The following is a 24335-nucleotide window of genomic DNA, read 5'->3' on the forward strand; positions in this document are numbered from 1 at the left end:
CCAATATTCCCCAGATGTTCTCCATGTAAAACATTTGGTTTGAGACACTGCTCTTCTTTCCCAAAAACTCTTACATTTGTTTAATGGACTCATACAGTTCAGCTAAAATATCCTGGAGCAGACATCTGAAGCCAGCCTGGCTCTAATGTGAGCATCCCATCTGCAGAAAAGACGAACAAGTAAATAAGACCGTCCTTCCCAAGATTTATGCTCCTTGCATCTTTAAGCAGGTCATAAAATGTAAGCTATGTAAGGATAATAATGCAAGTTGCTTTCAAGTGTGTTTCTGAGTCCATCTCAGTATTAATCTAAGACTGATGTTCCAACAGAGACTGGGTCTGGCATGCTAACAAGGGGACTAAATTCTACTTCTCACTCCCTCAAAAAAGAAATCTAAAAATCTGTCACTTGAGCAACATAGATGACTGAGATAAAGGTAAGTTTTTCCTGGTTTTAATTATCCAAATATAGCAATAGCTTCTTTATGTCAAAACCACTATCCCTTAACCCGTAGTGTAAAACACAGGTAAGAGGTAGCAAAATAGGAAATGCACTTGACCTTGAGTCAAGAGACCCAGCTCAGCCACATCCTAACTGAGTGACCCCAACCAGCCCTATTTACTCCAAGGCGGCTCATCCTGTTACCCAGAAAACACGACTTCATGCTTGGAGCGCCATTCAGCCCTGAAGACTTTGGGGAAGGGAAATAAGCCCTTAGAAACGCCACTCAAAGAAATGCCATGGATTCCATGCACGGAAGCCCTGCAGATGGTCACCTATAGTTTTCCTACTAACACAATTACGAGGAAAGCTTAGTCACAGAAAACCTGTAGGGAAGCTGGAAAAATGGAACTAGAAAGCTGCTAGACACAGCCTCACTGACAGAAGCAAGACATGACAACTCACTTTCCCTTTAATCTTTAACTTTTCTGTATCTGGCGAGTTTTCAGTATTGAGCATGCACTATTTTCGCTAAGGGAAAAGAAGAATTTTATTTTTTAAAAAGGTCACAAAGAGGAATGAAAGTTAACAAGGGAGATGACAGACACAAACTATAAATAGCAGACATGAGAACTCCAAAACACAGTACAGAGGACCATTGAGGAGAATTTTCTCAAACTCATCAAGAAAAAGTTTTCACTACCTTCAAGGAACTTTGTTTTAAGAAGGCAAGAAAGTGTGCATCCCGATGAGAAAGATTTCCTGAAGAAATGCCTACAATGTTTAAGAGGATTGGCTCTTAAATGGGTGAGCTTCAATTGTCTGGAAAAAAATATATTTAGAGCTTTCTATTATAACTTATTAGTATTTCCACTTAACCGAAGCATCCGATTAACCAGCGTTCTCCATTCCCTTGACTGAGGCTCATGGCAGACTGAACACTAGGGGCTGTTGGGCTACTCTCTGCTTTTCCCACACCGGTCCACACAATGAGCCAACTACCCACCCTCATCTCAGCCAAGTCTACCGCTTCCAATATGGCAGTCTCTACAGACCATGGCCTCCAATAGGACCAGAAACTTACAGCACCACTGCAACTGGTCCTTTGCTAAGGATAAGAAGTCCAATTTCAGACTTAGATTTGCCCTCATCATTGCCAAGAAAAGGTGAAGTGATGTGAGATGGCATAGAGAAAATGCCCAATATTGTGCCCAACATCCAGTATATGCTCCAAAAATGCTGGTTGTTCTTATCATTTTTATTATTATAATAATAACAAACAGACCTTATGCAGAGGCATGTGCAAATACAAACACCACAATGAGAACTTCAAAATCTGAGACTCAGAGGACGATGTCGGGGGCAAAGTGAGAAGGGGGCTGGGAGAAAAGGAGCAGCTGTTGCCTCTTCTGAGAAGCCATTTCAGGTCACCCCACTAACAGAAGTCCCTCCAAATGTACTTCTGTAGCCCCCAGGGAATTGATTTCGCAGGATGGAATTATTTCCCTGAAATAAACAGACAGTCAAAGGTCACTACAACTGGGGCCTAAAAAGAAAACAAGCCAGCTGCCTATTTACAGGCAGCCTATGATGCAAGATAGCAAGAGGTCTCGGCCCAGGTCCAGTGCAATGGCTTCGGACACACCAGTCCCACAGGGGCGAGGATGGAGGAGGTGGCTCACCTTCCTGTAAGCAAAGTCCCAGCTTGACCAGGCATGGATGGGGACACCTTCAGGAGAGCAGATCCTTGAACTTCTGCTGTCAGCATGCTCTAGCCAGTGGCTCTCAGCCCTAGCAGTGCATTACAGTGACCTATGGGTCTGTTTAAAAATACTGATACCTGAGTTCCTTCCCCAGACAGCCTCCTTTAGTTAGCCCGGGGTAAAGTCCAGCCATCAGTGTTTTGAAAAGATCCCAGGTGATTCTCATGCTCAGCCAGGCCTGAGAACTAGCCACATAGTGGAAAGAACCCACAGCGGGGTCAGGCAGACCCGAGCTTTTAACTCCAATGCTCTCTTGCTTTCTTGAGCAGATCAGCCATTCTGTCTCAGCATCGGTTTCTTTAACCCTAAAGCGACAACGATCATCACTCCCCGTCACAGAGCTGCTGTGAAGACCGTACAAGATAATGTACGTAAACTGCCTCATTTAGCGTATCTTGCAGAAGGCACACACAAGGTGGTTTCTAAATGTTAACCCCTCCTCATTTCACGCTTCTCTTTTCAAGGTTCTGCCATGTGGGTCAGGAGTTCGAAGCAGCTCTCAGTTCTAAGGGGTCTCCTGTCTTTCTAAGTGGTTAAAAAAGGGTGGGAGGCTGGGCGTGGTAGCCCACACCTGTAATCCCAGCACTTTGGGAGGCCAAGGCCAGCAGATCACTTGAGGCCAGGCATTCAAGACCAGCCTGGCCAACAAGGCAAAACCCCATCTCTACTAAAAATACAAAAATTAGCCGGGCATGGTGGTGGGTGCCTGCAATCCCAGCTACTTGGGTGGCTGAGGCACTAGAAGCCCTTGAACCCGGGAGGCAGAGGTTACAGTGAGACGAGATTGTGCCACCGTATTCCAGCCTGGGGTACAGAGCGAGACCCTGTCTCGGGAGAAAAAAAAAGGTGGGGGGGGTTGTGGGGAGGGAGGAACATCCCTCCTGAAAAGCAGGTATGAACAAGAGTGCTGACAGAACGGGTTGGTGGATCCCTACACACACAAAACACACACACACACGCACACACCCCTATTGAGTGAAACAGCAAAACTATGTAAAAACTGAGTCACAAGTAGCAAAAGTGAGGAAAACCCAATCTTAAAGATTTGCTTTCCTTTTCCCATCTAGAAGAAAACCTATCTTGTGTGTGACACTTTCTCAGAAACTCTTTGCCTGTGCCTCTGTCTCCTCCATTAGACCAGGTGCAAGTCTTATGCCTGGGTGTACTACACAGGCTGGCGCACAGTAGGCCCAAGGGAATGTCCATTGAACAGTTAAGCTCCTTGGGGGCAGGGGTGTATATTTGTAGACGAACAGTGCTCATAACATCCACACGTGGTAATCCCCTAAACAGGCATTTCATAAGTATACCGGAACTTTGATTCCAAGCAACCAGCAGAAAAGGATAAAAAGGCACACTGGGCATTCAGGAGGCAGCTGCCCCAAGTCCAGTGGCCATGAGCGGCAGTATCACAGCAGTTCAGGATTTTCAGATCTTACAAGGAGTGTAAACATGGGCAAATGACTTAGTTTTCTCTGCCTGTTTATCCACCTGAAAAATGGGGATGATAATGGTGTTCGCCTCTTAGGGTTACCATGGGGATGAATTCAGGTCAGTGACTGACATGCTTAGACTATCGCCTGGCATGTAATTGCTGCTATGTAATTGTTTGCCATTAGTATTACTCCATGATTGGATAACAAGAAAAAGAAATCTCAAATTTCAGGCCCAAATAGGAGCCCTCCATTTATCACAAGAGAAGGTATAGACGAGAGAAAATGGTGTGGTGTATCCCCAAATGAATACAGCAACTAGCTTCCCATTGTCCAGAGCTGTGTTCTCAAAATAAAGACCACAGACTTCCCCCATCACATTCACTTGGGTTGCTTGGTTAAAATGCAGAAGATACTCAGGTGTCCCTAACGCCCACTCCAACCCTGTTGAATCAGAATCAGACTCTCTGAGGTCAGTGCCAAGGATGGTATATTTTAACAGGTGCACCTAGGAGATTCCCACATCCCTGAAAATTTAAGAGCCACTGGATTGAATAAGCTCCTTACCCAGAGGATCTATGTCTGTTTGCTCATCACTATATACCCAGAGCGTCACATAACACCCAACCTGTAGTCCATGCTCGACAAATATCAGATGAATCCATTCCATGGTTTCACCTCTAGAAGTATTTGTTCCATTTGTTTAAAGACTCACTATGTGTTAGGCTCTGCAAAGCAATGCTGATTCTGGCAACTTCATTCATTCTGAAAATCGTTGGGTGCTTAGTGCATACCAGGAACTGTTCTAGACACTGGAGATACAAAAAATGTGATGACGAGGTTTCTCAGAGACATAATACTTTATAGATCATAATGCGTGCTATGGAGCTAATAAAGCAAGGTAAGGGGCCAAGTGTGTGCCACGTCCTCATTCAACCCAGTGTCTACAGCAGCACTAGTCCTGCCCAGCAGAACTTTCTATGTTAGTGGAAATGATCTATTCTGCAACATCCCATGATAGCCACTAGCCACATGGGGCTACTGGGCACTTGAAATGTGGCTGGTGCCACTGAGGAACTGAATGTTTTATTTAATTATAATTAATTTTAACTTTAATAGCCATATGTGCCCATATTAGACAGTGCAGGTTGAGAGGCAAAGAGGCAGATATGTGAGCTGGAAATTACAACACAAGGTAATACGAGCTATGAGGAGGGGAAGACAGAGCACCATGTGCTATATCAAATGCCTCTCACCCAATTACCAGATGCCCTAATGTTCTCTGGCTCTGGGAATTGAAAGAACAAGGTCAGGTACAAGGCATTGTGCTTGGGCTGGAATTTTTATAGCCCATGATCAGTTGAAAATGGTATGCAGCCCGGCCAAGCCCCAGAGACTGCAGCTCAGGATCACACCATCATCTGCAAAGCCAGGCCACAGCTGCCAAAGAGATCTCTTTCCTCCCCGTCATTCTGCTGATGGTCATTTTGTCCTTGGCTACAACGTCCCACTGGGCCCGAGACACTGCAAGGATTTTATGAGATTTCTTTGCTTCAAGCATAAGTACGAGTACAAGCCTCCTAAATTCCACCGGAAAATTGGTGGCTAATCCAAACATTTCATAAAATTAGAACTCATTGTGGGGCTGAATGGAATTCAGACTGTGCCGCCACCAGAGAAATGCAAAATATTCGTTATAGTTTTTTCCTTCATGAGCTGTTTTAAGAAGCAAGTGCTTTTTCTGCTTGAAGCAAAGGGGTTGGGGGAAAGGAAGAGGTTTTGTTTTTGTTTTGTTTTCTCTGCGGTTTGCAAAAAGCATCACCAGATGAAAAAGTAAGGAATCCTGCCTGATTCCCTAATCCCTCAACTAGCAGGAATAATAATAAACCATCCCAATCTTAACTGTTCTTGCCTTTATAAAGACAGTATTTTTCCTGGAAAATGAGATTTTTTCCTGGAAAATTTGATTTTTGCTCCTTAATTTTTTTCTTAGGCTTCAGCCCTAGAATTTTTATATCCTGGGATCTCATTAGCAGAGGAGATATTGCAATCATTCATGCATGCATGCATATCAGCAATATTTACTTGCCAAGCACTGTTCTAGGCACTTGGGGTACATCAGTAGGCAAAACTGATGAAAACCCCTGCCCTGGCTTGCCTTTTAGTAGGGGAAGGCAAACAGAAGAGAATTCAGCAACTGCCACTTTGAAACAATTTTGGGGCAAGACATGAAGATTCACAAAATGCAGTTTCTAGAAGCGGCTGGAATGTAAGCTGCAAGGAAGGGAGCAGAAACGTCATCTATCTCACCATGGCTGTCTCCCTACCATCCAGAGTGCTATCTCACACAGAGAATGCAATCAATAAATATCTGTTAAATGGCCAGGTGTGGTGGCTCATGACTGTAACCCCAGCACTACAAGAGGCTGAGGTAGGTGGATTGCCCGAGGTTAGGAGTTCGAGACCAGCCTGTGCCCCGTCTCTAATAAAAATACAAAAATCAGCTAGGCATGGTAGTGCACACCTGTAGTCCCAGCTACTCAGGAGGCTGAGGCAGGAGAATCACTTGAACCCGGGAGGTGGAGGTTGCAATGAGCCGAGATCACGCCACTGCACTCCAGCCTGGGCAACAGAGCCAGACTCCATCTCAATAAATAAATAAATAAATAACTGTTGAATGGATAATAAATTTTAAAACAAAATCTGGCCCAGAGCCCTCATCTTACAGATAAGTTAGCTGAAGCCATGGAGGGGCATGTCTTGCCCAAGGTCACACAGCTTAAGTTGTGGCAGTGATGGAACCAGCAGCCAAGTCTCCCAACATACCCAGACTCATAACACTCCACAGCCATTCGACAAATATTTATTGCATTCTGACTGCATGCCAGGCACTGAACTAGGCACTGGGAGGATATAAATGAGTAAGACATAGAACGACTGGGATCATGAAATTAAGTTCTTCATATTGCTATTTTCCCAAGCACAGAGGCAACTTCTCTGTGCTTTAAGTCCAGCTCCAACAGTGGTTGTATCATGAACCCTGAAGTCAGACAGTCCAGCCCTACATCCTGTGATCCCGGCTCTGTGACTTTGGGCAAGTTGTTGGACTTCCTCTAAGCCTCTGCCTCCTCATCTATGAAATGAATGTGATAATAATACAGGTTCGAAGGCGAAAAAGCACGTAAATAGTTAGAATATTGCCTGGCACACACTGATCACTCAATGATTCCTGCTATTAGGGTTGTTAAGGGAAAAATGCTCCCTCTGCTCTGGACCTTCCTACACAACCAAATAAGTGGAGATTTCCACTTCATTTTTCTCCTCTCCAGGATCTCTACTACCTGCTTCACGCCTACACACTCATTCATTTCCTCCCTCAGTGTTCCATTTGGTCCTGCCTGAAAAACAGATACCCACTAACCATGAGGATGATGCAAAATGAGGTTCTCCCCAGAGCAGCAAGCACATCACTGCCCTGTCTTTCCAGGCAAACACGTTCACGGCTGGGCTTTGAGCTCGCCAGAGAAACAGACTATTAGCCTCCTCCCTGCATGGCTTCTGCTAATGGAAGAAAGAGTTCACTTTCAAATCTACTAAGAATCACACAAGGTAATTATCTTGCCTCAAGGACCACTGAGAGCTTCTAAGGTTTGCTGGCATCTGTCTTAATTGATACTGAGAAAGCCGAGGCTGCCTAACGGATGTGTTTGATAGAAAGTAATAAAATTCTGAGAGATTAAAGAAGAAAAATAAATACAACAAGAAATCAGTCTCCTTAAAAGGACCAGCAAGGAGGGATAAATGTGGACCACAAAGACTGAGGATCTTCAAATGTCAGGGTTAGATGCACATTCTAGAATCAAGAGGTGGGTGAACTCAAGGGAGCAATATCTTACTCCCTGTTGCCTCCCCCAGTGCCTAGCACAGTGCTATTTGAATAAATATTTTTAAACCAGCTACCTGGGAGAGGCAGAAGGGAACACCTGCCACAAGAAAAAATGACAGAGATATTTCTACTCTTTCTTGGGAAGCAGTCTAGGCTCATAATTTTGAGCTCAGACAGACATGGGTTGCCTTCCTGCCATCATCCCCAAGTTACAGTGGGGCCCTGGGCCTCAGTTACCTCTAGGCAAAGTCAGGTGACAGCATCTATCTCATAGAATGGTTCTAAGAATTCAGTGAGATGACACAGGCAACGCACTCAGCACAGAACCTGGCAAAGTGCTCAGTAAAGGTTAGCTTTATTTGTTCATCTTCAAGGATGAAATAGTAGTAAACATATGAGTCAAGTCTTCCCTCTAAGTGAGACTGCAAAAACATCCCTTCCCCTGGGGACAGGGCTCTCTTAAGTCTTTTCCTCATCCCTGGAATCTTGCCTCTAGCCTACCTGTCACCCAGGATCAACAAGCCAAGCTCTCCTGGGTGCTCAATGTGCCCAGTCACTGCTAAAGCCTTGGGAAGAATAAGTGGTGTCCATGGGGGATCCTGAGAGCAGAGGCAGCCACGAGCCTCTGGCCTCATTGGGACCAAAAGCAAAGCCCCTTTAAAGTCTAAGCATCTAAGGAATGAGCAAAGATTCCTCTGAGCAGCCCAGGAGAACATGAGCTTACCCTCCTCTGAATCGCAAATAATAACAAATAACACTGCTTGACAACTGGCTTCACGTCAGGCACTGTTCTCAGTGTGTGTGTGGTCCATGAGTCCTTGTGACAACCTAGGAGTTAAGTTCTATTACTAACCCATTTTACAGATGAGAAAACTGAGAGGTTCTTTGAGGATGAGCACTATTTTTTTATTTCATTTTATTTTATTTTGTTATTTTATTTTATTTTATTTTATTTGAGACAAGTTATTGCTCTGTTGCCCAGGCTGGAGTGCAGTGGTGTGATCGTAGATCACTGTGGCCTCCAACTCCGGGGCTCAAGCAATCCTCCTATCTTGGCCCCCCAAGTAGCCAGGACTACAGGTGCAGGCCACCATGCCCAGCTAACTTTTTCATTTTTTCATAGAGATGGGGGAGTCTCACTGTGTTGACCAGGCTGGTCTAGAGCTCCTGGCCTCAAGCGATCCCCCTGCCTTGGCCTCCCAAAATGTAGGATTACAGGCAGGAGCAACCACACCCAGCATGGGTGAACATTTTCTGTCTCACATAGAGTATAGTTCAGAAGCCACCTCATACACATGTTTAAGAAAGCCTTGGCTGCCTTGAGCTGAACAGAATGCATTCGCATCCCACAGAACCAGAGAGTAGGGAAGGTGAGCAGACCTCCCTAAACGTAGGCTGACAATCTACACAGGGAGACTCTCCGTACACTTGCAAAGTGGGTATGAGAATTGAAGATACTTCCGCTTTCCCCAGCAAGGAGTCCTTCTGCCAAAAAACAAGCAATAGGAAATGAAGCCTTTCAGTGAATCCTAGGATTCTCTTCCCATGAGCTGGAAGGGACCCTTAAGGACATTTTTGTCTCTGCCCCTCAATTTATAAGTGAAGCAAATGTGTTCGACACAGCGGCACCTACTGTGTGCAATGCCCCGTGCCCAGGATCCTGCAGGGACAGACATGACCGAGACCCCATCCTGCCTTTCCAAAGAGGCCTCCTTCCAAAACTTAGATTTACAGACCATTCATTGTGGGCGACACACTTTTCTAAGAACTTGACATAGAATTTGTTAACCCTGCGACTCCCATTTCACAGATGAAGAAACCGAGTCACAGCTGACTATCTCTAGGTTACACAGGAGGTTCATGTTCTTTCAAACCCAGGAAGCCTAGCTCCAGACTCTCTCTTTTCTTCTTCTTCTTCTTCTTTTTTTTTTCTTTTGATGCAGAGACTTGTTCTGTCACCCAGGCTGGAGTGCAGTAGTGCGATTTTGGCTCACTGCAACCTCCGCCTCCCGGGTTCAAGCGATTCTCCTGCTTCAGCCTACTGAGTAGTTGAGATTATAGGTGTGCACCACCGTGCCTGGCTAATTTTGTATTTTTAGTAGGGACGGCCATGTTGTTCAGGCTGGTTTCGAACTCCTGACCTCAAGTAATCCACCCACCTCGGCCTCTCAAAGTACTGGGATTTACAGGAATGAGCCACCATTCCCACTTCCCTTTTCGATCTGTAGATTGGACGGTCCACTTCCCTTCCATGATGCTGTAAAAGACTGGGACATGAGTGACCTTTGGCAGTTGGGTTGAACCACACGTGAGCTGAGCCCAGTTCACAGTGAAATGGCAGCAGCCAGCAAGGCTTTGTTTGAACCTGCTGCAATCAAGCACCTTTGTGGCCCGTGAGCCACATGAATAACGGGAGCCTGACACAGACAGAAGTGAATGGGGTCCCGCTGGAGATACTAAGAGAAGCAGCCGCTACCTTTTTTAAACAGGGAAATTGCCCTTCAGCCAAACAGATGAAAGTTGAGCCCTAAGCCACTCACCATTCCCCGCCCTTCCAGGGAAGGAGCTAACACCTACCACAGCCTCCTCTTAGTGCCTTCCCCCTGGAGATCTCCATATCTCTAATGAAAGTAAGGGAAGTGGAATTCTTTTCTCAAATTTAAAAGGCAAATCATGATGGTGTTTTTTCAAGACATCATTAACTCTGCACCCCAGCCGGTTTACAATTCTTAAAGTACTTGATTTACAACCCAGAAAGAAATGTTTTGAAAACCCTGCAGATGCATTTTGCATCTAAACCTTGCACGCTCTGCAGAGCTGATTACCTGGGCTTCTCAGATGGAGGGCTGGACTCTCTGAAGGAAGCCAGGCCAGTGTGGGAGCAGCCCAAGGAGGCTGCTGAGCTCTGAAAAACTACTACCCGCCTGGAGCAGCCTCCAAGGGTGGGAAATGGGTTTGGGATGGGCTCGAGCCGTCTCTCCAGCTGCTGTCACTGACAGGCACCCGGCAATGCTGTGCATACAATGCTAAGGGGAGGCGTGACTCAGAGAAGGAGGAGGATGGAGCCCCAGGGCCTTCCCTGCTGACTCCCGCCTTCACAGAACTCTCCCTTCTCAGGATTGCTGGTGCTTCTTCCCGCAATTGTTCATTCAATCATTCATTCATTCTTACTGAGCACCCACTAGATGCCTAGCACTGGGCTACAGGCTGGGCTGCAGTGCCGAGTGAGGCAGACAGCAGCCCTGCTGCCTTTCTAATAGACAAGGAAGAATGGAGTCTACAAATAGTCCAACACACACTCTCCATGTGCTCACAAGGACACGAGACACGGGGCTGAAACAAAGGAGTAAGGAAGTGGTGGTCTGAAGACCCATGCACGAGCCTTGAAGGACGTGGTAAATTCAGACTTTGGGTCCCATGCAACCATGGGAGGATTTGAAGCATGGAGAGCCATGAGCCAAGATAAGAAGGTCACTGGGTACTCCACCCTAGTACTTCTCCCTGAAACAGTAATATTAGCTCTAGTTTTCAAGAGCCTACTATGCACCAGGCTCTGTGCTGGAAGCTTCCAAATCCTATTTCTGATGGCAATCTCACTTGGTAGGATATTTCGCACTTGGTAGGATATTTCGCACTTGGTAGGATATTTCGCACTTGGTAGGATATTTCGCACTTGGTAGGATATTTCGCACTTGGTAGGATATTTCGCACTTGGTAGGATATTTCGCACTTGGTAGGATATTTCGCACTTGGTAGGATATTTCGCACTTGGTAGGATATTTCGCACTTGGTAGGATATTTCGCACTTGGTAGGATATTTCGCACTTGGTAGGATATTTCGCACTTGGTAGGATATTTCGCACTTGGTAGGATATTTCGCACTTGGTAGGATATTTCGCACTTGGTAGGATATTTCATAGCTGCATTTTCCAGATGAGTAAACAGAAGCCAGAGAAAATGAGCAGCTTGCCTGGGACCATCTAGCTCCTGCGTAGCAGGACAGAATTTGAACCCAAGTCTGTCTGATTCGACACCTGGGATTTCTTCCTCCACACCTCATTCCTTTTTTTTTTTCTCTCTCTCTCTCTTTGAGACGGAGTCTGCCTCTGTCACCCAGACTGGAGTGCAGTGGTGCGATCCTGACTCACTGCAACCTCCGCCTCGCAGGTTCAAGCGATTCTCCTGCCTCAGCCTCCCGAGTAGCTGGGATTACAGGCGTGCGCCACCATGCCTGGCTAATTTTTGTACTTTCGGTAGAGACGGGGTTTCACCGTGTTGGCCAGGCTGGTCTCAAACTCCCAACCTCTGGTGATCCACCCACTTCGGCCTCCCCAAGTCCTGGGATTGCAGGCGTGAACCACTGCGCCCAGCCTCAACACCTCATTTCTATACTCAGATTATTGCATTGTTCTCGATTATTCCAGATGTCTGAATCTAATAGCCCCAACTAAATTCTAGGTATCTCAATGGCAGGACTTGTAATATCCTCCTCTGAAAGTCCCTATGGTGCTGCACACATTGTTAAGCACACATTAAATATATCTATCTGGTTTATTGCTGGATTGAAAAGAAGAGCAGGTGTGTTGAGCCCCAACGTGAGGATGTTAGGTCTTTCTTATGGGGAAGCTTCAGCCACAGAGTATTGACAAGTGGTAGCTAAGAGGAAGAAGAAAGCAAGCTACCACCAGGGCTGCCAAGCAGGGATGTGCAGATCATACACGCACAAGGCACCAGCTGATGGGCAGGTGAATGGGCCCCAGCCCGTGTCGTTCTCACAGAGCCGCTAGTAGGAGAGGGGCTGCTTCTGGCCAGGACAGAAGCCTTTTCATATGTATCCACCTAGAGGAGGCCTTTTTAAAATTTGCACAAAGGTGCCTTGTAGAGTAGCAATGGCCCTGGCTGCATCTATTGTGCACCTACTGTGTGCCAGGCACCAGGCAAAAGGCTTAGCTATGTCACCTTGGTGCTTTCTCTCAACAATCCATAAAAGAAGAACTATTGTGAGCCCTAGCAAAGAACTCAGAGGTTAAAAATTAGTCACTAGCCCAAGGTCACACAGCTCTCGAGGGATGGGCTGGCATACGGATACGGGCAGCCTGGCCCTGGGGCTCTCTATGTTGACCATGGTTGGCAGGATATTGTCTTCGCTTCTTTCACAAAATGAGTGTGAGATTTCTGTGGAACCAGAGGTTGGAATCTTAGAGGCCTGAGAGATACAGGCTTCCACCCCTTTCCCACTCTCCACCCTGAGCCCCCTCCTTTTTAAGTTATTACTAGCTTTACTGAGATGTAATTCACATATCATATAATTCACCCATTGAAAGTGCACAATTCAGGGGTTTTTAGTATATTCGGAGTGGTGCAACCATCATCACAATTTTAGAACATTTTCAGCACCCCCCAGAAAACTCCGCACCCATTAGCAGCTACTCCCCATTTACTCCCAACCCCACCCGCAGGCCCACTCATCTACACTCTGTCTCTATGGATTTGTCTCTTGTGGACATTACATACAAATGGAATCATACAATCTGTGGTCTTTTGTGTCTGGCTTCTTTCACTGAACATAATGTTTTCAACGTTCATCCATGCTGTCGCATGTATTAAGTACCTCATTTCTTTTTACTGTTGAATAACAGTCCAAAAATATTCCATAAATAAAATTATGGAATACATCATAAATAATATTCCACAAATGAAATGGATGTGCCACATTTTATTTATCCATTCATCAGTTCCTTCCACTCTGGGGCTTTTACTAATAATAATGCTCTGTGGACATTTGTGTAGAAGTTTCTGTGTGGACATATGTTGCATTTCTCCTGGGTAAACCTAGAAGTGGAAATGCCCAGCCCTGGTTTTCATATGCAGTTAAAAGTTTACCGAAGAGTTTCGCTGTAAAGCCAACATCTGGCTGCTCCTGGGCTGTTTCCAGGGAATTTTATCAATTCAGCCAGACTCCATTCACGGTGGGTCATCCGGCCCGGCCCCTCCTACTCTGAGGCCTGGGATCCTCTCATTCCTGCGCTCTACAATGTCGTCTGGGCCAGTACGATGATAAATGCATTCTGCTTTAAAGCAGATACTTCACAAATCATAACTTTCAGATGCTCCAGGACTTTCATGTGGGAAAGACAAACGAGACTTCTGCTGTCTGACTCTGGAGCCACTGAGGACAGGAAGCCACGGCCAGAAACCTGACAAACCCTGGATATACGTCTCTCCCTAATGAATGCATATGCAAATGTAACAGAAGGGGAATTCGTGCAGAAAAGGGTCTGCCTGTCTTTTCAGACTTTGCTCTATAACCTGCCATTCATTTCCAACCATTGTCTTTCCTTCCCTACAAATGTGAAGCTCCTTGAGGTCAGGAAAGATAACGTACAACTTCCACACCTCCCAAGATATTCTCTCGCTCAATGTATTCACTTCAGTTCCATCCTACAAGCCTCCGTTGAAGACCTACTATGTGCTTGGCACCATGTGAGGCACTGACAATAAGTATCTACGCAGGATGGATTCAAGACACACAGGACACAGCGACAGACAAGATACCTTGACTCAAACTCTTATCTCCTGCTGCTTCCCAGGAGGAAGCAAGATCAACACATACTGGCATGGTGTGGGGGCATTTTTGTCTGCAGGCAGGGAAGTGAACCAGCTTACCCCTCAAAGCCCCCTAGGGACTCCAGGGTCTGAGGCTGCTTGGGAAACAAAGGACTCTGTGTGTGTCCAGGTGAGGAGCTCCCTGACCTGATTCATTAAAACAAACTCCTCGAGGTCCAACAAACAGACCAACAAACAGATGGCTCACCAGAAGCAGGCACATTTCTTCTCCCTAACTTGGCTCTGCTTCTTATCTTCCCAACCTCAACTCTTGCAAAAACTCCCTGCTCCAAGCCAGCACACCAAACTGATGGGCTCAATGCCCCACTGTGATCAGAACCCAGCTCAGACACCTCTAGAGGGAGAGTTAAGGTCAAGGTCTCTGCATTCACATTGCCTGGGTCCAGACCTGGCTCTGCTGCTGCCTGTGACCTTGAGCAAGCTAGTTAACCTCTCTGTGACTCAGGTTCTTCATCTGGAAAATGGGATGATAGCAGAATTGTTATGAGGATTAAATCAGTTAACATGCACCTAGCATGTTATAAGCACTCAAGAAGTATTAGTTGCTATTATTTGCATTAGCATCAATTATTATTATTACCCCCATCCTACCTTACCAATCCTGCCCTCCCATTGTGTCCCAGCACAAACCCTGCATTCCAAGCCACCTGGAATATTCACCTTCCCCCAAACACAAGTGAATGAATGCCTTGGAATGCCCCACATTCCAATCCTCTGAAACCCAAATCAAGGGTCATTTTCAACAGCACTTGTCCTCCCATTAGCCGGAGAACACTTTCTAATCCCACAGTATGCCCTGGCCCTTCCTCTAGATCCCCTGCCGGAAGGGTGGGTGATCACCCCATGGCTGCTCTTCTGGCACCATTAGCAAAGAACCACACCCAAATCCAGAGGTCACCAGCTGTGCAACATTAAGGAAGGTTCTCAATTCCTCTAGCAGCATTGGGTTTCCAAACAAACTCGTTTGGAAACTGGTCAGACACCATCCAGCTGTCTGAACTTTGGCAAGTTACCTAACCTCCCTATGTGTCATTTTCCCCATCTGTAAAATGGGTCTCACTATTTCACACCTCACAGGGTTGCTGTGAAGGTTAAGTGAGGGAAAATGTCTCTAAAGTATTTAGCACAGTGGGATGCACCACAAGCTCTCAAAAATATCAGCTGGTAGTAAATAATGGTAGCAGTACAAATATGATTCTGTCCAGGATCAAACTCAGTTTCATGAGCTAAGCTTCAATGAGCTGTTGTCCAACTTGAAAATCACCTGAAACAATCGAATCCTCTATGGAAGAGTTACTCATGCCTAGTAACTACTTCCACCTTCTCTTTCACCAGGCTGGAAGCTCCCTGGGTCTTACTCATTTCTATGTCTCAGCATTTAACATGGTGAGTAGCATATGGCAGATGGCAATAAATCTTCATCGAACTGAACAGAATTAGTTTGTAAGTACATTTCATCTTTGCTACTAGATTATAAGTTCTTTAAGAGTGAGGCCCATGTCTTTCTCTAGTAAAGATTTATTAAATGAGTGATGGAAAAATACCAAACCAAGAATCGGGTTTCTAAGATTCAGCTCCATCATTCAAGAGCTGTGCAACCTCAACAAAGTCACTTAACCCTTCTGCACCTTATTGGACCCACCTCGAAGATGAGAAGTTTGAACCACATGTTTGCTATGGTCCCTTACACTCTAAAACTGGATTTGGGCCTTAGCTGCAACATGGCACTTCTGCCACCGTGCATGTGACGTCAACACACCCCCTGGCTTGGCAGGCCAGTTTGCTAATTTGCCTCCCTGATTTGCAGTTTTCCAGCAGGAGGCTATGAATAGCTTTGGGTGCTTAAAACACCCATTTTTGGTCAAAACACTTGGCTTGCTAGGTGAGGATGCCCCATCACCCAAGCTAAAGCTCTAGTGGCCAGGGGCACCAGAGCAGACTGTGGGGGAGGGGCACACACTGCCCACCAGTCCTGCCACTCCCATCCCAGACTCCACCCTCCAGGAACCCTGCCTCCTGCTCACACCACACCACCTACTGCTCAATAGAGATAACCTGGTACAGTGAGGAAGTTGAACTTGGCCCCTTGACATCGAGGTGATCACAGGACATAAAATTGTGTGGTTTTGGTTTTGGGTTTTTTGACAATGCTTTGTGTGGCCTGTAGGTCCAGGGAGCTTAGCTCAAAGAAAATGCATGCCGAATTATGATACAGAGGCTCACCCAATAGGCCTGCCCAAAACTGTATCAAAACAAAAGTTGTGCAATAAACAAGGACCAAATTCAAGACTTGAGAAATGCATTCAGATCCTATCTGAACCTGGCTAATTATCTCATCTTCCTATGGACACACCTCCCTAATTAATTTGGTATTTATTTTATTACTCTGAAAAGTTGATTATTTCTTCTGTCTCTCTCTGCATGATACAATGCACTGTCTCTCTGATGGTCTTAAAATCTAATGGAATCCTAAAATGAGATGAGAAAAAAAAATCTGCTAAAAGGAGGAACTAAATTGATTAATGTTCCCTTTTGAGGTTTTATATAGATCCCTGTATTCAGTTCTCACAAGTCTATGAAGTTGGTACTCTTAGTAGCTCATTTTACCGATGAAGAAGCTGAGGTTTCAAAAAGTCACATAGCTTGCCAAAAGACACAAAGCTAGTAGGGGATAGATCAAGGACTTGAATGTAAGCCAGGGCTCTTTGCCTTTCTGCAAGAGTGCCTCATTTTTGAGCTTGCTCATCTCTGGAACAAGCCACTCTGAGTCCTGGTCTCATGGACATGCTTTAGCAGAGGCTGCAAGACTGCAGGAGAATGCCTGGATGACACACAGGGTCGCACCAGCTGACTCCAAGCATCTCATTCTGCACTTCTCTTCAGAACTGCCTTTCGCGGCACATAGAAAATGATGCTGTGTTGTGTTTTGTTTTATTCAGAAGGTCCTTCCAGGTATGCAATTAAAAACCACCACATCCTCATTTTTTAGAAACTTCTCTTCTCTCTGAGAAGAGCCCCTGCTTTCAACACGGATGTTGATTTCACAGCATTTCATACAGCCCTACACCCGGCACCTGTCTTGGGCCACTCACATTAGTAAAACACGTTAGAACCACTGCTCCTCTTGAGAGATGCTGTAAAAGGCACGGGTGCAAACGAAAATAAAGCATCACTTCAAAATTCTACCCAAAGATCAAAAGGCTAAATTAAGATAGTGCCCTTTCAGTTCTCCTCAACTGCACCTTCAAAGCAAGTTGTGAATGTTTAGCACATCACTGGTACCAGAAGAAAACTCCAAGTTCATATTTTAGATGAAAATTTCTTGCTGCTCTTAACAGGTTCTGAGTCACCAGGCACTGTATGGGCAAGAACAACTCGTTGACCAATTTTTTGTTTGTTTGGTGTTATTTTCTGTTCAGCCAGTCACAGGAAATTTTCCACTTGACAATTCCTGTTTCTCACTTAAGTTCTTAACACCATCTGTGAGCAGTGTGCTCAGCGGGGGGAGGACAGGGGGGCCAAGAAGGACTTTCCTTCCCCAAACCTCAGTTTTCCCATCTGTTTTATGCAAGGTTTTTTACCCAGGGATCTGGCTAACATTCTATAAGCTTAGCTATCAAGGAGAAAGCAGCCCCATGAATAAACGAAGCATTTTAGAGACTGTCAGTTTCTGGACGTGGGTCTGCTGCCAGATTTAAAATCTTTACATAATTTTGGGGTAAAACAAGAGATTTAGCTGAAATTAATAGCACAATGGGAAAATGAACTAGGGCTGAACAATAACACAGCGGGACTTCAGACTTGCGGCTGGTAAAGAAGCCTCTCTCGTTCTCAGGGCGCCCCCTCGTGGCCGCTTGACTAAATCCTGACGGAATGTTCAGTTTCTGCAAATACAGAGAAAGACATCCCCCAAAAGAGAAAGGCGGACTCCTGCCTACTGATGCAAAGCCCTTTCACTCTAACCTAGTCTGTGGATCAGGCAGCTCAAGAACGCCTGACAGGAAGTCCCACTGACGCTCAGAAAGGCGTCTGCCATAAGACAAGTTTCGTTCTTTAGAAAGGTCTGAGGCAGTGCCCCAGCATTTAGACTTTGGGGTCCCTTCACAGACCCTAGACACACCCTTACCACTTCAACAACCCCTCATAGTCTCACATTCTCAACCTGCAGCTCGAACTGCGTCTGTTTTTCATTATTCTGCTTCCCACCTTCCCAGTGCTATTCTTCAGCAGCTATTAAGACAACATGAGCAGGGATCTAAGCTTAGTTTTTGCTTATTCAACATCCAGCCTGGGGAATAACACCTCAGAAGAAAACCATGAATGAAGTGCACGTTTCCCAGCCTCTTCTTCCACAAACCTGAAAGTGCCTTCATCAGAGGCCACCCCTACGACCCTCCCCTTTAACAATTTCATCCTACAAAAATGGCACCTGCCCAGAGTGAATTCTCAACTACTTGCTTGCTGTAGAATTTATTACGGAGCCAGCTTTAAAAAGAAATGTACGCCATCTCAAATTTCCAATTAATTGATAACAGTTTTTTTTTAAAATAACGTTATGGGATGAAGTTATATAGACTCAAACATCGAATCTGAGAAATGGGTTGGGAGGGCGTTACCCGGGTATCCAGATATTTGAGAATTTGGGGACTGAACTTGGCTGACTGGCACCCCCATTTTTTTCACAGAACTGTTCCTGCCCAAATGCAAAAGAAACATGTCAATACTAAGCTGCTATTTTATTTGACAGCTCATTTTCCTTTTTCCCTGCAGTCATTTGTTGTTTATAAGCAAACCTGAGCCCCCAAAACACCCCCAAAAGTGCACACAAGGAGTCCCATAATCAGTTTCTGACTTCGGCCCTAAATCGATTAGAATACATCTGATCTGCTTCAAATCAAAGAACCATGTTAATTTTCTGCCACACACCACACAAAATCTTTCTGCAACAGTCAGTCACTTTGAACCCAACTCTCTAGCCACAAGCAGTGTGGATTTCAAGGGCCTGTTCTGCAGAAGTGAAAATAACAACAAACCAAGGCTGGGACAAGGCAGACAGACCCCAAGGCACTCAAAGCACCCCTTGGAGCTGTGCAAATGGTGCCAGGACCCTGGCAGGGTGTCAGCTGTCACAAGAGCAGCGGGGCCAGACCCCTTCAGCAGTTTGGTAGCCCTGCAACCAGGAGCTGAAACGCAATTGAGCCTGCTGCAACTAAGCACAGCTATCTCTGTAGCTACCCATGCCCTGGACATTTCAGTCCTCCCAAAGCCACGATGCAAACTGTTAGAATCCTCAGGCTTGCAGTAGTCTTTATTTTTGCTCCCTAACCTTGTCTCAAAAACAGGCAAGAGTCGCCCTCCCTTGCAGCCACAGCAGCATCAGGGCGATGCAGAGTCTGAGTGGGAGGATGCTGAGCAAGGAGCTGCGGGCAGATGGGTGGAAGGGGGTAGGGACACCTACAAAACACGGGACTTGAGGGGCTAGCTCCTAGCTGGGAATGTGGTTCTTTGGAGAGTTGTGGAAATAAGGCGTTTTGGGGCATGGTCTAAATGTGTGCCTGCGAGGGAGACCCCGGCCGTCCCAACGCTGCAAAGTGTTTGCAAATCTAAAACATTCCTTTGCTGCTAGGATTAAATTTTTAAAAACAAACCAAAAAATAAAATAAAATATGTGCAGACAGGATGTAACAAGTGTTTCAGGACAGAGACACGCCTGAGTCACGGGGTGCTGGGGAAAGAGTGAGGAGTCTGTCTCCGGGCTTCCCAATGAGCCCCCTCTCTGTCAAGAGAGCCCCAGGGCGCACAGACCCCCGCCTCGCACGCCCTCAGTCCCCGGCCGCGTCCACCCAGCGCCCCCTGCACCCTCCAGGATTGCCCCACTTACCACTCGGCCAGAAAACCTCTCGGTGGCCCTCTTGACTTTGCCGTAGGTGCCTTTGCCCAGGGTCTCCTGCAGCTCGTAGCGGTGCTTCAAGTTGTGCTTGTGGTGATGCCGCTTCACCCCGTGCGGCTTCCTGGGCTCCGGGGCTGCAGTCGCCCCCGCCACCGCCTCTCGGGGAGAGCCCGGCGCCCCCAGCCCCAAGTCGGGGCGGTCCCCCGCCACGGGCGCGGCGGCCCCTTCCATGTCCAAGCGCGGGGCAAGCCGGGCTACAGAGGGCAAGACCGGGCACAGCGCTGGGGTGTCGGGGTCCCCACCGAGGGAAGCCGCTGTACGCTCAAGGTCGCCCCCGCAGCATCAGGGAGGCGGCCCGATACCGCTCAGACTGCGGCTCGGTCACTGGCGGCGGCGGGGACTGCACATCTGGCGCCCGCGGCGCGCACGGTCCGCGCACCGCCCCCCGGCCGCGGCGAGCTGTGGAGCGTCGGGCGAGGTGGCGGCGGTGGCAGGGGAGGCGGTGGTGTTTGCAGGAGGGAGGGGATAGGGTGGCTCGCAGCGCAGGAGGGGGAGTGTTATGTGGGGCGCCGCGCCCCCCAACCCCTCCCCGGGAGGACGCGCAGACAGGGCGGGGGCGGCGCTCGCGCGGCCCCGGGGGAGGGGGAGCGAGAGGCGGTGCAGCCAGGGCTTCCCCCACCTCCCTGTAGCCACCCGGGGCCGGGGCCGCCGTGAGCTGGGAGGGGGATGGGAGCGTGTCGCGACTCGCCCTTTGTGCGGCGCGGCGTAGGCCACGGCGGCGGCGGCGGCCAGGGGTGCTTTGTCCTCGCTGGGCCGGAAGGGACCGGGAAATTCCAAGCCGGGCGCCCCCTCCCCGGGCGCTCTCGGGCTCGCCAGTCGCAGCTACCGCGGGCCCTCCGCCGCCTCGGGCTCTGGGGCCGGTCGCTCGGCCTGGATTCCTGCTGGCGCCGGGGAGGCGGTTGCGGCTGGCCGAGCCCCGGGGCCGGGGAAGCGAGAGCGCCGCGAGCCGGGGGCCGCCGGGACCTGCTCGCGATACGGCCGGGGCCGCCGCGGGTCTGGGCGCCCCTTCATTTTCTTGTAGGTGTCGCCGCGGCCTGGTGGCCGGAGCTGGGGGAGGGGGCAGGGAGGCCTGGTGTTGGGTTACAGGCGGTGACTCACGGACCTTGCCCGCCGAGGCTGGCACCCCGCGGGGCAGAGCTGCGCCCGCCTAGGGCAACTCCGAGTCCAGGAGAACCCCAAGAGCGGCGCTTTGGCCCCGGCCCCCGCGCCCTCTCCGAAGAAAGGAGAGTCAGGGACGGAGGGAGGCCGGGAGGCTGAACCCCGGGCCCGCCGTCGAACCGCCGGCCCTCCGACACCATCTGGACCCCGGCGGGGACAGCCGCCTGGAAGGGGAGGAAGGCCAGGGACGTGGAAGAGATGGGGCTCTAAAGGCGCCGGGACGGAGCTGGCTCCCCAGAGGCGCCCACCCTGCCAGCGAAGGCCGCCATCGGAGGTGGGCAAACCAGGGACCTGGGGTGGACCAGGACCCCGGGCCTGCTGAGCAACCCGTTTGCTGAGCAGGAGGCGACTTGCAGGCCTCTTGCCTCCTTAGGCCTTGGGAGATTTCCTTTCACTGGAAGGGCCAGATCCTGGCGATGGTGACAGGAACGGTACCCCGCACGGTAAGGGTCAGGCAGGAAGGGCCTCCCACCGCGGCGTGGCTGCCGCCGTTCTAAGAAGAGACCATGAAAAATAAGGAAGAAGGCTAGAGAAAAAGAGGTCTTAGGGAATTTTTTTTTTTTTTTTTTTTGAACAAGTGGTGCAATGTACCAGACTGGGGTGGGAAGAGTGAAGGCTGAAGAAGGTCTGGTGTTCTGCAAACCGCATGGCGGTTCTTTTCCACCAATGGACCTCACTGGAGCCTCCTCTGCAGCTCTCAGGTCCAGCCCTTCCTCTACATTCCCGCCGCCTTCATTCCTGTCTACCCCTGGTCACCTTACCCCCGACTCCTGCAACAGCCCGCTCTCCCCAACCCTCCCCGGGAGCCTCCTCACTGCTGCCAGAGTAATGGCCTGAAACACTGCCCTCATCCTCCACACGTGTCTCTGCTGTACTCTGACGCGTGATATTCCTACCTGTCCAAACTTTTCTTCTACTGATATTTCACACAAACTCCCCTGCCCCTTCTTCCCTTCCCCAGGATCAATCACAGAACACAAACACAAAGGCGCAACGTGCCTATTCAATTCCTGTTCTGTCCACCGCATTTGCAGGGCCTCCCTGCCCCCCATCCTGAAACTGTTCTGCTTCTATACAAAGTTTGTGGACGTTGTGCCTATAGATCCAACAGTCAGGATGAGTGGCATGCAGGTTGAGTCCTGGCTTCCCAGAGGATTGGCTGTGTGACCTTGGTCAAATGACATAACCTCTCAGAGCTTCGGTTTCCTCTTAAGATATGGATTAGCAGGTCTATTGTAGAGATAAACACATTGTGTCCACAGTAGTATTTTAAAATATTTTCTACTTCTTCCCCTTCCCTGGGATGTGGTAGAAATCCACTACCCCATCCTCTTGAAGTTAGATGTGACCATAGGACTTGCTTAGGCCAGTGGAATGAGAGCAGAAGTGATTGTGTTGCTTTCACTTGGAACCTTTAGGAGCCAGTGAGCAAATCCCCATGTCTTCTTTTTCCTGTCTTGAGAATCATGGTGGTACAAAGTTGGAGCCTCCCCAAGCCAGCCTGAGTCTCTGTGTAAAGATGGCAGAAAATCCCAGCCAGTCTGCATTGGAAAAGTAGTGTCAGCAAATGTTAAACTTTATTTATGTTAAGTCAGTGGGATTTGTTAAAGAGGCATAACCTGGCTTATTCTGGCTGATAGTGTTACTCCCAGATATGTGGGACTTCATCAGTATCTATTGAATCAACAGCATCTATCATAGGCTGGTACTGTTTTATGACAGTAAACCCTCCTCTGTAAAGTAGCTGTTTACAATCCCTATTTTCAATTGAAGAAACTGTATCAGAAAGGTTAAGTAATTTCCCAGAGGTTACGCTGTAAATGGCAGCACCAGGATTTAAACCCGGTATACCTGTCCAGTTCCAAAGCTCCCCCTCTTCTCCTTCCATATATGCCATGCTCCGTCTCCTTAAATGGGAAGGATGAAAAACACCCAGTACAAAGCCTAGCACACAGTCATGCCCAGGCACTGGGAGTTCCTCTCCAGACTGAATTCCTACCACGTTTATAATTGGAACCACACTTCAGCACAATGCTATCAGGCATTGTGTGTGAATGTTTTCACATCGATAAAGCATTTTCTCCAACAAGAGCCCAGGCTCCTTGATTAAGAGCCTCAGATCTAGAGGCTGAGTGACTGGGTTCAAATCCCTGTTCCAGCACTTATGATCATCTTGGATAATTGTTTTCCCCCTCTATGCCTCAGTTCTCTAATCTGCAAAGTGGTGATGGTAACTTTCATGCGCGTCTGTGTGAAGAGACCACCAAACAGGCTTTGTGTGAGCAATAAAGCTTTTACTCACCTGGGTGCAGGCAGGCTGAGTCCGAAAAGAGAGTCAGCAAAGGGAGATAGGGGTGGGGCCATTTTATAAGATTTGGGTAGGTAAAGGAAAATTACAGTCAAAGGGGGGTTGTTCTCTGGCGGGCAGGAGTGGGGGTCACAAGGTGCTCAGTGGGGGAGCTTTTTGAGCCAGGATGAGCCAGGAAAAGGACTTTCACAAGGTAATGTCATCACTTAAGGCAAGGGCCGGCCATTTTCACTTCTTTTGTGGTGGAATGTCATCAGTTAAGGCGGGGCAGGGCATTTTCACTTCTTTTGTGATTCTTCAGTTACTTCAGGCCATCTGGGCGTATACGTGCAAGTCACAGGGGATGCGATGGCTTGGCTTGGGCTCAGAGGCCTGACAGTAACAATGTATGTGGTATTAGCAATTACACCAATAACACATCCCACAGGGTTGGTATGAGGATTAAGGGCTAGACTATATCCACTCAATAAATCGTGGATATTAATACGATGCTTTTTATCTTCCATGGCTCCTACTAGAATTTGGAGCCTTTTTTTTTTTTTTGAGATGGAATTTCACTCTTGTCACCCAGGCTGGAGTGCAATGGCACGATCTTGGCTCACTGCAACCGCCGCCTCCCTAGTTCAAGCAATTCCCCTGCCTCAGCCTCTCAAGTAGCTGGAATTACAGGCATGTGCCACCACGCCCAGCTAATTTTTTTGTATTTTTAGTAGAGACGAGGTTTCACCATGTCGGTCAGGCTGGTCTCAAACTCCTGACCACAGGTCAC

The 24335-nt window shown here is 48.0% G+C and overlaps 1 protein-coding gene across 1 annotated transcript in view; it reads right to left on the reverse strand.

The window, feature by feature from the left end:
* NUAK1 (NUAK family kinase 1) overlaps positions 1–20596 on the reverse strand; it is a 75877-nt gene extending 55281 nt beyond the window's left edge. Inside the window, exon 1 of the mRNA XM_002823682.6 lies at positions 20032–20596. Within this exon, the coding sequence (XP_002823728.4) occupies positions 20032–20271 (240 nt within the window). The 5' untranslated portion in view covers positions 20272–20596. The remainder of the gene's footprint in view (positions 1–20031) is intronic.
* Positions 20597–24335: the final 3739 nt, after the last annotated feature.

Source organism: Pongo abelii, chromosome 10 (genome assembly GCF_028885655.2).
Source record: "Pongo abelii isolate AG06213 chromosome 10, NHGRI_mPonAbe1-v2.0_pri, whole genome shotgun sequence".
Taxonomy (NCBI): domain Eukaryota; kingdom Metazoa; phylum Chordata; class Mammalia; order Primates; family Hominidae; genus Pongo; species Pongo abelii.